Source organism: Leptonotus elevatus, chromosome 9 (genome assembly GCF_054856555.1).
Source record: "Leptonotus elevatus isolate MCC_2025b chromosome 9, RoL_Lele_1.0, whole genome shotgun sequence".
NCBI classification, from domain to species: domain Eukaryota; kingdom Metazoa; phylum Chordata; class Actinopteri; order Syngnathiformes; family Syngnathidae; genus Leptonotus; species Leptonotus elevatus.
The window spans coordinates 24,952,672-24,967,741 of NC_141247.1; the positions used below are offsets into that span (position 1 = coordinate 24,952,672).

Below are 15,070 nucleotides of genomic sequence, written 5' to 3' on the forward strand. Positions count from 1 at the left end.
CGCTTCTCTTCTTACGGGATGATCGAGGCGTCCGCTGCATACTCGGCCTGCAAAATATATATATATATATATTATTATTATTATTTTTTTCCTTCTATAAAGAGCTCAGTATTGTTCATTCGGAAATGTCATCATCATTGCTCTTTATTATTTTTTTTAAATTAATTAATTAATTAATTTATTTATTTTTGTGTGTGTGTGTGTGGGTGAGTATGTGTATGTGCGTGCGTGCGTGTATTTGTTAGCTCACCAAAAAAACCTATTAGAAAAAATCTCATACCGTTCACCTAAACCGAACACCGCCGTCAGGAGACCCGAGGAAGGACCAAAGAAAACCAAGGAAGGTGAAATCCAGCACCGACCAGACACCACCCACCAGAACTCCTCCCCAACCCAAGAAACATCCAGACCCCGACAAATCCAAAAAAACATAAAATCAGGGAGGCCTCAAGAGACCGAAGGAGAGACCGAGAAAAGGAAGGAAGGACAGACGAAGCCGAGCGAGATCCGCAGACGCCAGCCAGCCTCCACCGATTCAATGACCTGCAAAATATTCTTCATAAATCCTGCATGAGATTTTAATTTCAAGGAGCTTCTTTCTGTGCGCCGGTCAGTCGTGATTTAAGTCCGACGGAAGCAGAATCCTTCCAGTTTCTCTTTAAAAGCTTCACCCAACAGATTCCTGGTTGTTGGCTTTCTCCAACTTCTTTTGGACACCCTTCGCGACCCCCAGATGTTTCTCTTTTTTTTTTTTGCCTCCAATTCTCCCAAGACTAGTTTCGAGCTAATAAAACGTCTCTCTCTAACTGTTGTCTTAACCTTTGCCGCTGGCAAAGTGGGAACATTTCAGAGGAATAAATTCAACACACACGCGGGCTTGCATCGATTGAGCGGTTTTGGCAGCTGATCTGAGATGGCGTCCCGATGCTCAAACTTGAGGATTGACCTCTTATTTTCTTACTGCTTGTCTTGAGACAAAATTTTGGGCCGGAACCTGCTGTACCGCCACGTCGTAAAAAAAAAAAAAAGCTCCTCGCTTTGTCAGGCTGTGTGAGTTCTTTTTATAAACTGTTGGGACTTTTGTTTTTGTTTTATAGCCGATGCAAAATATCAAACGCAGATTGTGGTGGCGCGTCTTCTGAAAGCGTAGCGATCAAACTTGTCTGTTATAGATCCTGTAATGCGAATGCAGAAAGTTGTTTTTCCAAATACATTGAAGATAAACCCGCAAACAAAACAGAACTATGAAGTAAAATATTTCTTGAAATAATTTATGTCAACACTAATTGAAAGAGATTTTTTCCATGCTTTTGTGATATTATGAATGAAATACAATGACATCCAACACGACCTGCGCCACAAGTTAGACCTGGTTTTTGCGTATCTAAAATCTCGTCGACTTTTTCCCCAAACACAGTCGACTCGATTTGTCCTGGCACAAAAATGACAACATGCCCGTCTTTTTTTAAAATATTTTTTCAACAACACTCTTTTTTTTTGTGGTGTCAAATTGATAAGATGTCATTATTTTAACTTTCAAGGGACTTTTTATTGTATCACAAGTTAGGCTTCCAAAAGATGAAGGTGAGTCACGCTGAGACAGGATACGTGCTGCCATTTTGCTACCCGTTCCTTCTCCAAAGCATCAGGGTCACCATTTCTTCACTAACTCTTAATGACTCTTCCATCTTTTGTTAATAAATGTCACCGGCTCCCCCCTTTTCTGTGCCCGCGCTTGGAAAATGAGCGGCCTGCCCCGAACAAAAGCGTCATCGGGGCCGCATTGTTCCATTCACCTTGATGCCGCCGTTGGAGGCGGCGTGTAAAAGGAGTGACGGGAAGTCTCTATTCTTTTGCGTTTCCCTGGACAGCGATAGACGTCTCATTGGGAGCAATAACGGCTTTTACTGGAGGCAACTCAGCTCGCGATCCCCTCTGACGCACCGACTTTGCCTCTTTGGGAAAAAGATCCAACTTAAAAAGGACTGAATCGGATAAAACCAAATATTGAAACGAGGGTTAGGGTCTCAAACTAGGATTATGGTTTCAAAGTATGGTTTTAACTAAGATTAGGGTTTCAAATGAGTGTTTTAAACTAGGGTCAGGGTTCCATATTAGGGTTTTCAAAGCGAGGTTCGATGCAGCCTCCTCACCCTCATCACCTTCATTTTGATTTTGTTGAAGGAAAGTGATCTCAACAAAAACCCTTTTGGGGTATATTTGCCGGTGCAAGATCAAACGCAGCCAGTTTGTGTGATGCTTTCAACTCTCATTTGGATCCTGTTACTTCCTGCTAGCAAAAAATGAAATTGTCTACTTACAATGGCAAAAATCCTGACGTGTGCGGTCGACAGCAAGTTGCGCCAAGCCAAGATTCCAAGATGGTGCTAAATTCACCCAACTGCTTCAATTTCTCTTTCTATGACTACTCATTTGTATTTTTTTGGTGCCCCGTGGTGCTATGCTGCCTATCATAGGTCAATCTTGGTACTACGCCCATACTTCTGGTTTCGGGGGTTACGAGAGACTCACAATTGTGTGGGAGTGGAGATATGTGATATATGTGTGGAGTCTCTCATTTAAAAAAAAACGGTAATATAACTGGACCAACACGACAATTAACCCGAACCTGAGAAGGGTCAACTGATGAAGTGCACACAAGCTCTCACTTTCAGGTTTAGCACTAATCTCTATTGGACATTGATTTTCATTTCAATTGCACCCGAGCCATGAGGAATCTATAAAATAGTCCCCAGTGTGTCTTAAAGTGTTGGTGGGAAATGAATTCGGAGCAAATAATTGACACTTTAGGCTCAATTTGGACATTTTCACTTATGGGTCAAGTCACATTTGTTGCTTTAGATGTATTTTGAGTTATTCTGAGAGGACAGTAAATGTATTTTCTGTCTCGTCCCATGAAAATATATCAAGTCGTTTTAGTCAATCGTAGATGATGTATACGCGGGCAAAACAGCGTTCGGTGTCACATGTCACTCGAAGGTGTGTTTTCTTAAATTTGTGGTATAAAAATGGACGGAATTGGGATGAGAGCTCACCTATGTACTGTAATCTTCTCTGGAGTAAGACTTTTTGTTTTTCATGTCAAATTGTAAATATTCAGCTAAATTGTGTTTTTTCTTTGAGGCTTTTGGAGAAGAAAACAATCGCTATCCTTAAAAAGTGTGAGGGAAAAGATGGTTTCAAGCTAGCTACCTAGCCGTTATTGGCTACCGTTTTTAGCCTATTAGCAAATGGGATCAGTTGTCACTCCACGCCACATTCCCTTTGGGGTTGGTTATCAGTCAACGTTATACACAGCAGGCGCATTTTTCCTGTTCATATTCCTTAACATTTTGTATTAACTCATTCACTTGAAGAAAGGAAAATGCAGTTTCATTTTCTGGCCACAGGGGGCAGTAGCGATTCGAAATTCAATTTTTTTCGGCGTTAATTGCCTTTTTTAAAATGAATTTTAAGCCCACATCGTAAACTTGGGTTTAATGAATGAACTTCACTGAAAGCTGTTCATCTGCCATCTGCAGTACAGAGAGAAAGTGAAGCAGAGGTCATGCGTCTCTCTTTCGTTGCCCTTCTGCGCTTTTTGTTGTTTGCGTGCCTTGTCCTCTTCCCTAAATGGCTCCTAATGAGAACCAGCCTCAGGACTCTTTGATCCAAGCCGATAAGCGCAATTTCTGGCATTTTCTTCCGTCAGAGGAGCGTGGGGCACGCAGCTGTTGCGGGGGGGGGGGGGGGGGGCGAAGGGTGTCTGCCCCCTTGGCGGAGGTCAGTGCCGGCCGTCCGTCCGTCCGTCCGGCCGGCGCAGGTTGTGAGTTGGCCGTTGAGAAGCAAGCGCGGGCTGTTTTCTTTCTTTGCTTGAGCACGCTCCCAAGGGCCCCCCCACCCCCCCCCCCCCCCCCTTGCTGATTCATCCATCTGTAGCCAGTTACTTTTGGAGGATCGCTTGGCAATTGGCCCGTTTTATGAAAATGAGCGAGTGCAATTCAAGGTCAAGTTTCTTTTTTTGGTTTGGTTACGTACGCAAGCAGAGGTTCTCATTCTTTACATGTGTCGCATTCTACGCGGAGCCGGAGCCAGATGTGGTTTGGAAATGTGCTCCCAGGACCCAATTATTGTTTCTACAAAAGTTGTCATTTCCTGCCATTCTTGAATATGCAGATGTGAAGGGCGACACGTTTTTGGGTTTTGTCACAAGAAGCAGTCAACAGAAGATTTTTATGAACTAGTGAAAAGTAGATTCTGTCATTGTTTGCGAAGGCCACAAACCGTGATTTGTGTCTTGCATCCCCGCAGATGATAGCGCACGTTCCCTTTTCCTCCGCGTGGCCTCGGACAATAAAACAATGATGTTGGGAGCATTTTGAAGGGAAACCACTGCCGACTTGTACTACCAGCTTTTGGCACAGTCAGCAGTTTTTCCAGCCTTGACAGCTGTTGCGAATAAGAGTCCAAACTCGAGGCAAATGCGCGTCTGCTGTTGTAGCTGCAGGTGTTTGCGTGCGCGCGCGCCGATCCGCTTACTCGTGGGTCGGAGCATGATCCGCCCTATTGCGTAACTGTGTTCATTCTTCATCCAAGGCTACGGCTAACGGCTCTCGCATGGCGATAGTTGACTCAACAAAGTTGTTTTTTGTCAAGTGGAAGTCTCGGTGAAAGCGAGGCAAAAATTGATGTGGAGCTCTGTGACACCTCGTGGACATTAAGGGAAGGATCGCGATGTTTCCTGAAGAGGGCTTGAGACGCAAGCATTTTTAAAATGTCGCAGGCCTCACGCATAGCAAAAAAAAAAAAAAAAAAAAGGGTCTTCGTCTGTACTGTTCTTATCGTGTGTGGTGTACACGAGGCACTGTACACTTTATAAAATAACTGCAAGTGGGCAATAGACGTTAGGGAGAGTCCTTCCTTTTCTCGGTCTCTCCTTCGGTCTCTTGAGGCCTCCCTGATTTGATGTTTTTTGGATTTGTCGGGGTCTGGATGTTTCTTGGGTTGGGGAGGAGTTCTGGTGGGTGGTGCCTGGTCGGTGCTGGATTTCACCTTCCTTGGTTTTCTTTGGTCCTTCCTCGGGTCTCCTGACGGCGGTGTTCGGTTTAGGTGAACGGTATGAGATTTTTTCTAATAGGTTTTTTTGGTGAGCTAACAAATACACGCACGCACGCACAAAAAAATAAATAAATAAATAAATAAATAAATAAAAAAATAAAGAGCAATGATGATGACATTTCCGAATGAACAATACTGAGCTCTTTAATAGAAAAAAAAAAAAAAGAAAAAAAAAAAAAAAGGGATAGACCGATTATCGGTCAGGCCGATTATCGGTGCCGATAATTGACCTTTTTGACATGTGCTCACCATCGCAGAATTAGAGACATTTTTGAGGAATGGACCTGCAAATGGAAAGCTAAATAGATGACGGTGTCTACGTGTGTGTTGTCCAGGCTACTTGGCGGAAGATCGCTCGCCGAAAATGTGGCCTTCTGACAATCCCATCATTCTTCACCGGGGGGACCCGCTTCATCTCATGTGCAGGTAAGTGCCAAGAAAATGTGGCAAAATATAATATCAGTCTTGTGTCAGTGACCAGACAATTGAAATTTAAATTGCCTTTTTTTTTTTTTTTTTTTTAAGACTGCTTTTACGACAAAAAAAGGCCCCGGGGAAATGACTAAGGGCAAATAGCTTCAATGACACTGGAACATTTGATGGCGGTCCAACATTTATCAGTCTTCAGGGCTGCTGGGACCGCTCGTATCTTTTTTAGCCTTCCATCATTTTGCAGGCCTGCAAGGAATGTTCAAGAGCATGTACAGTATCGACGTAATGCAACGCTTCCCTATAAGGCCGTTTTGCTTGGACAGCTTGTCCTATATTTTTCTGGTCTTCTGTCACTGGATGAGAGCGGCGAGAGGTTGTCTGACCCAAAATTCTGCCGCGGTATGCGAGACATGTTTGATGTTCCTCTGGGATGCCTTTAATGAGAAGGTTAAAAGTGGGCGCTTGCGAGGAAGGAATGCGCGAGCTCGAGCACGTCGTTTGAAAGAAACATGTTCCCATGTGAAAGTTCACCTTATCAGATGACTGGAAATCAAGCGAAAGCTGTCGCCGGGTCCAAAATTCCCAGAGGGGAGATGCCGACGCTGCCATCCTGAACTAAAAGGCGTGAAAGTTTATTGGCAGCTGTGGCACCGTTCCTTAAAATAGACGCCGTCTGCAACGCATTAAAGGAATCCAACATGGAATGACAATTCTTTGTTTCGACGAGTTGCTCTTGTATTCAGTTAAGCGGTAACCGTATCGTGAATTCACTTCTGTCAGGTATTTGGACTTTACTTGAGGATTTGCTTTTTCTGCTTACGTTTTTCGTATCTGTGTTTTCTATTTTTGATGAAAATCGGCTTGTTACTTTATTCAAAAATGGGTGGATGATCTTGCGTTTGGGGTGCAGCAGCAAGTGGACTGTTTACATCAAGTTAGAGCTGGGTTTAAAAAAAAAAGAAATCGAATAATCAAATAATCGATTCAATATCAAATTTTCCTTTCCGAGCATATTCATAAAACCATGAATCGATTATTTTAATATCCTTTCCCCCCCACAAATTAACAAAATATTTTTGTAGCTTTTGTTTTCTTTAATTTTTCTTTGTTTACTGGAATTTAAAAATATTTTCTTACATTTATGAAAGACCTGACTTATTGCACTTTATGACAATTCAGAATATTTTTTAAATTTATATTTATATTGAATTAGAATTATAAAACATGGCTGATGTCAATATTTGTGTAACACTTAAGTGATTAAAGTGTGCTATTTTTATTAATAAATAAATCATTTAACCAGTTATTGTCTCTTTAAAATTTAATGTTTGCAGAGTTTTTTTAATTTTAATTTTAATCATGTTATTTATTTAAGAAGAATTGATGTCCCGTAATGAATGTTCCGTCCTCACCAGATGTGTGACTGCTCAATCCAGCGAGACAGAAAGTTAACAGATGTGAGATGCTGCTTTTATGTCTTCATCGTAAAACTGAAACAAATGAAAATAACACATTAGTAATGTAAAATGTAAAATTAATTATCACACCAATAAGTGCACTTTTATGTTGTTGAGAACATGCGTTCAGAATTAGAGTAGACACAACCAAGGTAGGCTAACATAGTTAGCTTAGTTAGCAAACTGAAGTCCGCTAGCATAAGAGGCTAACGGATGCTAACGTCTTCAATGACTGGTTTTTAGACATTTTTACGAACATTTGAATTCCCCAAAACATTCGACTTAACTTATTGGTTCTCTATAGCGTACGGAAAATGATGCACTTGAACACAAACGGTTACTTACGCTCCACCGAGTAAGTGTTCGTCAGGAGTCTCATTGGAAACTGGCGAAAACACAAGTAAGTCTAACGCAATACACCTTTTCACCACTAGAGGGCGAAGGGGGGTGGAATCGAAATCCCTATCAAGCGCACATATCCATCTTGAGGTCGATAGATTAGGCATTGGTCACACAAAAAAAAAAAAAAATATATATATATATATATATATATATATATATATATATATATATATATATATATATATATATATATATATATATATTAAAAAAAAAAAAAAAAAAAAAAAGAGCAATGATGATGACATTTCCGAATGAACAATACTGAGCTCTTAAGAAAAAAAAAAAAATAAAATAAAAAAAGATTAGGCATTGGTCGGCGACGCATTCTGTGGTCCGTGGATCCAATCCACATACATCGGATGGTGAGTCGGCGACGCCCAAGAGGAACATGTTAGAAACGGGCCACCTCACCTTTACCCAGTCCTTTCGGGGAAATTCTGCTCAGTGGGCTTTGGTTTTGGGAAGAACTGTGCGATGACCTAACAAAAGGAGTGACATTCACCTTGAAGGGACGAAGAGAGTTGACGTGTTTCTGGGTTCAAAGCGAAGATAGACAAGAAAGGGCTGAAATAGGGTCAGTAGTGCGGGGGGGGGGGGGGGTAGGGGGGGTAGGGGGGGGGGGGGGTAAACCAGACATCTCCACAAATGTTTTTCAATGGAGGTCTTGGGGGGCTAAGATCTGCGTTGCACTGTTGCAGGTGTAACAAGTCAATCAAAAATGCACCCCAAAAAATTTAATCCTGAGCTTAATCCGAATGTTACAAGACAAGAAATTTAAATTTATAATTTGAGAAATTTTTACCAGCGTCTGTTCCACCACTCATATGTAAAGACATGAAATTGCTTCTGTGCCCCCGCCAGGGGCCACGGCCAGCTGCACTGGACCCTTCCGAAGTCGGCGGACTCCCGGCGGGAGAGCAAGAAAGTGCAGCAGTGCGATTCCAGACGCGCGTCGCACTGCAGCAAACTGACAATCACGCACTTGAACGCAAGTCACACGGGGGGGTACAGTTGCGGCTACTCCAAGGAGGGCTCCGAGCACGCCGCGTCCACGTACGTCTACGTCACAGGTGAGATTCTCAGTAATCGGCAATTGCGGTTGGCAGCCCCGCCAATGTTTTTCAACGCTGGCGTTATTTCCACAAGTCAAATAAACGGAGGCAATGTTCCACCGTGAGAAATTCAAGTCCAAACTGTGGCACGGCGGATAAGAATCGTTTCTTGAATTGTTTTCTTTGTTGTGGGGGGGGTTTGCCCGTTTGTTTTTTTGTCAAAGTCATGTAAGAGCCGCGATGAAAGAGGAGTGTGAGGTTCTCGCAGGGCGATTGGGATCTGCTGACGCCAGTCGAGAGCCCGATAGGACAAAATGTAAAGTGGTCAGCGTGCGTTTCACAAGCTCATGGCAAAGAAAATGGCTGTCATAAGCAAACGTGAAATCCTGAGAGTTATCGTTTTACCCAAGCTCATTTCAGAGCAAGTTCATTTTGGTCCGCTTCAATAGCTGAAGGATGAAGACTTCAAATCAAGACGACTTCTGAACATGTTCCAATTTCATTAAACGTTCCAATGAGCCAATTCCGCTGAAAATGTAGCTTCAGATTTGTGTGCAAGTCTTGGTGTCTTTTGCGAAAGTCTTTGACCGTCACACGATTCAATTCCGATTTTTGGGTCTGCGATTCGATTCAGAACCGGTTTTTCGATTCAAAATGATTTCTGCTTCAATTTGTAGATTTACCAAGAATGGTCATGATCTATTCCAGTCTGACTCGCTAATGCTAATTAGCGCGCTACTCAAAAGAAGGGCTATTCATACAGAACACTTTACAGAAAAGCATCTTAACCAGCATATGCTCTTCCTACGCTGGCATAACTCGATTGTGACTTTTTGCTTCTGCTTTCTAATGTGGCTACAACTTAACAGCGTATCAGAACGCACGGAACCACACTGCCCATAAGTGGCCGAATCGTGTACAACATGAACAGCACTCCCAATAAAGGCACACACAAACAAGGGCAACAAAGTATAAAAAAAAAAAAATTATACTTTCTTTCTCTTGTCTGTTTTTATTTAAATCATTTTTTTAATACAATACATTTTAAATCAATTCTGAATCGTTACTAAATGAGAATCGCGATTCTTATGAGAATTGATTTTTTGGCACACCCCTACTAAAAAGTCTCTCTTCACGTCATGCACTGTATGGCCAAAGATAGAAACTGGGAGATATTGTCTTTGATTGTGTCGAGTTTTTTTTTGTGTTTTTTTTTTTTTTTTGCGTGCGTTGGTGAGAAGGAGCGCGCGATCGCTAAGGGAAGCCGCGGTCTCTGATTGTGATTTCCTGCTCTTGCTGGTAGCTACCGTTTCGCTTCCAAAACGACACATGCAACAAGTTAGCGCTCAAAGCATTGTTACAAAAGGAGATGGTGCGAGGCGGCACAAATAGTACAATTGGATCAGGTATCGGACCGTTTTTTCCTTGGATTTGCACGAAAAGCCTGGTGGACAAATAAGCAAGCAACATCACTTCGGGATGTTGGACCAGCGAGACTAAACAAACGAATCTTTTGAACGTGTCGTGCAGCCTCGTGTGCCTTTGTTTAGTCTGAAGGCCTTTTCGGTCTTTCGGCTGTTTGTTACATCATACAATGAGACCCTGTTTAAAAATATTGCAAAAACAAAGCGTTGTTGTTTTTTTTTTTTAACCATCTCATCAAATCGATAATTTCCCGTCCTTTTTTGCCCCCGCAGATCCAGAGCAGCCATTTGTGGAGCCCCACGACGACACACCTTACGTCCTGTTCGTCAACAGACGTGAGAGCAGCCTGGTGATTCCTTGCCGTACTTCGTCCCCCAGCACTGTTGTGACCCTAAATCATGTAAGACCTCACACACACACACGCATACGCACACGCACACGCACACAAGAACTTGCTGAAGCACACTTTTTAAAGTATTCCTTTGCACCTTTTCTCTCTCAATTGCTGTCGAGAGATGGGAGACGATCATATAAAATCATTCAAAAATGAGATTGATTTGTCCACTCCCAGTTTACTGTAAAACTGAAACGTAAAAAGAAAAAAAGAATTGCAAGTCATGTAAAAAAAAAAAAAAAAAAAAAAAGTTTCAACAAACCACGTAATTCAAGTCTGTGAGTTTAATGCTAACGCATCATGTGATTATGGGCTCGACTGGCTAAATAAATAAATAAATTTGCGACTGAAGAATCTTGTTGGATGAAACATCATCAACAAACAACAACAATCCACTTGCCTTGACTCAACTTTTGTGGATGTTTCAAATATGAATGATTTTATTGCTCCATTAATTGACATATTCAGTGCGACCCAAAAAAAAAAAAATAAATAAATAAAAAATAAAAAAGAGACTTGAACGACATCGTTCGTGATAACAAATCCAAACGACATGAAAAACAATTTTCACAGGCATATCGACGCTCTGCTCGGCGGGAACAACAATAGTTACTGAAAAGATGAACCGCAACGTTTGTGAACTTATTGAGAGTCCAAGATTGGACTCTCGGCAGCATTGTCGCCGTCGCTTGTCACTTTGTGGTTCCCACAAAACCAAATCTTTTAAGAAACACATCAGGGGAAACTCAGGGAGTCGGTCTGTCTGCTTCCTGTACGAACAGGAAGGTGCTCCAAGAGTCTTTTTTTGCTCAGAATAGAATCTGCGGCTAAATTTGGTTCTTGCAGGAAATGCAGGACAAAACCTGTACGCACTGTATGCAGCCGCGGGAAACAACAAGGTAACCTACACCCCGAGGACTTTTTCATTTTCATGCAATTTTCCTCGGATGCCGCGGGAAGAGAATCCCGCCGGTGAACTTCTCAACTTGTTGGTTGCTCGGTCCAACTCGGTCCGTTCAGCTGTAAACTTGCCAATCACGCCGCTATTTGCGGCACGGATTTACGACTGCGTGACTTTTGTGCCCACTCGTGGACAAACAAGCTGTCAGAGATGGAACAGATAATGCCGGTGCGACCTTCCCGCCATTGGTCGATCGACGCCTCCTTCCTTCCCCCCTTTCCCACAATTCTTCTCTGTCGTCGCACTTCTGGCATCAGAACAAGCAACAACATTGGTCTGGATGTTTCTTGGGCTGGGGTGGAGTTCTGGTGGGGGGTGTCTGGTCGGTGCTGGATTTCACCTTCCTTGGTTTTCTTTGGTCCCCTCGGGTCTCCTGGTGTTCGGTTTAGGTGAACGGTATGAGATTTTTTTCTAATAGGTTTTCTGGTGAGCTAACAAATACACGCACGCACGCACGCACGCACAAAAAAATAAAATAAAATAAAAAATAAAAATAAATAATAATAATAATAAAAGAGCAATGATGATGAAATTTCCGAATGAACAATACTGAGCTCTTTAAAAAAAAAAAAAAAAATAAAAAAAAGAACAAGCAACAACAGCAAGCATGTGCTGTACATCCAAATCCACCACGTGCTGTGCTACATTTCAGAAATGATTGCAGAAGTCTCTATACGCAAAAAATATAATCCTGTGCAGTGAACCAATAAGCAACAATAGGTTAAAAAAAAATTGCAATACAGAGCGACCATATAAAAAAACGGTCTTTAAATAGTTTTACCTTGCTTTGAACACTTTTAAACATAGTTAAACGCACCCATTTCTACAAGGACTTCAGAATGTCGCGTTCCCATACACGCGGCCCAAAACTCCAAACTCCGTTCAGATCTGCGTATGCGTTTAAATCACATGCATGTACCAATACAGGGAAAGTAAACAAAGATGTCTGACTATATCCATCCGTTGGCCCTTCAAGATGCTCTGGAATCACAGGGGTGTTCAAGTTGGGTCCTCGAGAGCCCCCCATCCAGCCTGTTTTCCATGTTTCTCTCCACTAACACACCTGATTCATGATCAGGATCGTTATCAGGCTTCTGCAAAAGCTTGCTGATTATCTGATCATTCGATTCAGCTGTGCTGCAGAAGGGGAAACGTGGAAAACAGGCAGGATAGGGGCTCTCGAGGACCCAACTTGAGCACCCCTGCAGTCTGGATGCTTTAAAAAGCTCACAGGAGTCTTTCCAACGTGAAATATAAAGTGTAGACGTCTTCTGTTCAGATCGTCTTCATATAAACGTAGCCTGAAATTGTATAACATCGCGGACGGGCTAACGGAGATTAGCATGGCTAGGAACATTTTAAAAACAACTGCTACTTCAACACACAATACGGAGCAGAAACGCATGCAAACAGAAGAAAGAAAAGAATGAACTCCAAACCATGTTCCATTTCGTCATATTCGGTTTTGTCAAACAAACGTCTGCTAGCTCAATGCTAACATCCCGTGAAAATGGTCGTGCCGACTTGATTTACAGCTGTCTTCATCGGAGACCATTGTCAATGAATGGGACCCAAAGGTGGGCTTCACAATTCCCTACAGCCCGGAAACTGTGTACGACATGCTAATCTGCACCGCCGCCGTCAATGGTCGTGAGTTCAGCTCCACGTACATGCCCAAGAGACATTGTGAGTGTGTTGTCTTTTTTTTTCCACACGAACTGACGAGTAACTTTGTAGTACGTTTCACAAGTTTCACACGTTTCTCCTCTCCACTTTTGACAGCACTTTTTCTTGAGAATGTGACCATCACCCCGGAGCGGGTGAGGGTGTTGGTTGGCGACACGCTCTTCCTCAACTGCACCGGCGTGACCACCTTTGGTGAAAGAATCAGCTTTACGTGGGATTTCCCCAGGAAGAAAGTAAGTGAGACGCGGTTTTCGAACTGCAGCCCAGATTGCTACGAAGGCGCTCATGGGATATTTTTCTACCTTCAGTATAACCGCCATTTCACAAACAAGACCAAAGATGGCACCGCTCTTGCGTTCACCATGAGCAAGGCATTAGTCTTGTCCAACATCACGATGGAGGACAAAGGCTTGTATCGTTGCAAAGCTGACATTTCGCCCATCAAGCATAAAAACGCAACAGCGAAAGTCATCGTTTACGGTAAGCATGTGCAGCTGCAGTGCATGATTTGACATGCGTGCAGTTTGTTAAGTTATTAACATTGTTTTTCAGTTTCAATTGATATTTTAGCCGTTTTTGGATTTAGTTATAGCAGCATGGCTCAATGAATAGAATTGTATTATCTGTCTCACTCTCAGAAGAAGGGCAACGGGTTTATTCCATTTGCTATCTTGAAGGGAGTTTTAGTCTGGGGCCGGTCTCTGCCGGTCGGAAGAGGGGAGGCACAGGCTGATGTATTGTTTTTCTCTAATCTGATTTGTATTCCTGGGAACTTGCTGAGGGAGGAGACTTTTCGTATTCACCCACTTTTCAATAAATAATGATGTGCCGGAGTAGACGACACACAATCTGATGGAACACGGCTTCAGTGTCATCGGTTTTTGTCATCAGAAGCTTCTGATAATTATAATACCTTTGCAAAGGGACTTCTTCACCAGGATCTCACCATTCAGTTAATTGAACACGCAAAGAGTACAATACTTAATATTGTCTACTCTAACAAGTTGAATCCAACTTGATCTCTGAGGATACGTTCAAGTCCGGTGGAAATCCTTCATAGAGACCACATACATTGTCGCAGATAGTTTGATGCCTCTCATAACTCTTTCGTAAAATACACTTTTAAAAGTATTCTTTAGGGCCTCTTCTCATTCTCACTGTCAAGAAACGATAGACTGTCGCATATCATCACTTTCACCAAATGAAAGGAAGACTCGCACGCAGTATATTCGTCACTCTCAGTTGAAGTTTACTGTAAACTGGCACAGCAAAACTGTGATAAGCTGGCACACAAAACAGAAGAGAATAAAAAAAAAAAAAAAGTTTATTCAAGCAACAAAACGATGTCCGCTAGGTTAATGCTAACATACAATGGAAAAAAACAAACATAGTTGAGCTAACGCAAATTAACATAAGGTATTATTTATAAACATTCAAACGACTGCTAAAACCCGGCCCACCCCACAAAAATAATAATTAAAAAAAATGTGATCCGCGATACATTCGCGGTTCCAATGATGAATCGCCATATAGATGTGGTTCGCTGTATTTATTATGTCGACAAGTTTTAATGCCATTCATGTTTCGTTTCAGAGCACCCCTTCCTCAACATCTCATATAGGCACCAGGGAAAAGTGGTCGTCAAGGAGGGCAGAAAGAGGCTTGTGTTCGAACCCAAGGTCAACGCTGTGCCACCTCCAGATACGCTGGCATGGCAAGTGGTAGTCACAAACACGTCAAAGAAGTAGACCTCTTGCTTGCTTGCTTGCTTAGATTTCTTTGACTCGCAGGTATAAAGACGGCGTCCCCATTTTAAAGAATTCCACCTGCTACAAGATTTCCGGTCACAACTTAATCATCTCTGACGTGCAGCAGAAGCACGAGGGGGTCTTCACCATAAGCCTCGGCAACCAAGCCCATCGGCTGTACCGGAACCTGAGCTACACGTTGGAAGTCGAAGGTAAGCTTGGGACGGGGATGTCCACTGTACTTGTAAATAAAAAACATTTTTATAAAGTATATATATATATATATATATATATATATATATATATTATTATTATTTTTTCATTCAGTGGTGTCCAGTAAAAGTTAAAGATCTTCATGTTAGCTAATTAGCAAAGTTAGCTAGTTAGCCTAGCCA

At 42.3% G+C, this 15,070-nt stretch overlaps 1 protein-coding gene across 1 annotated transcript in view; it reads left to right on the plus strand.

Annotated features, from left to right (window-relative positions):
* The window catches only part of kdrl (kinase insert domain receptor like), a 53,962-nt gene that overhangs the window by 2,841 nt on the left and 36,051 nt on the right, over positions 1-15,070 (plus strand). The window contains exons 2-9 of the mRNA XM_086085073.1: positions 5,454-5,544; positions 8,271-8,479; positions 10,159-10,286; positions 12,777-12,927; positions 13,024-13,160; positions 13,236-13,407; positions 14,521-14,641; positions 14,718-14,887. Of these exons, the coding sequence (XP_085941199.1) occupies positions 5,454-5,544; positions 8,271-8,479; positions 10,159-10,286; positions 12,777-12,927; positions 13,024-13,160; positions 13,236-13,407; positions 14,521-14,641; positions 14,718-14,887 (1,179 nt within the window). The remainder of the gene's footprint in view (positions 1-5,453; positions 5,545-8,270; positions 8,480-10,158; positions 10,287-12,776; positions 12,928-13,023; positions 13,161-13,235; positions 13,408-14,520; positions 14,642-14,717; positions 14,888-15,070) is intronic.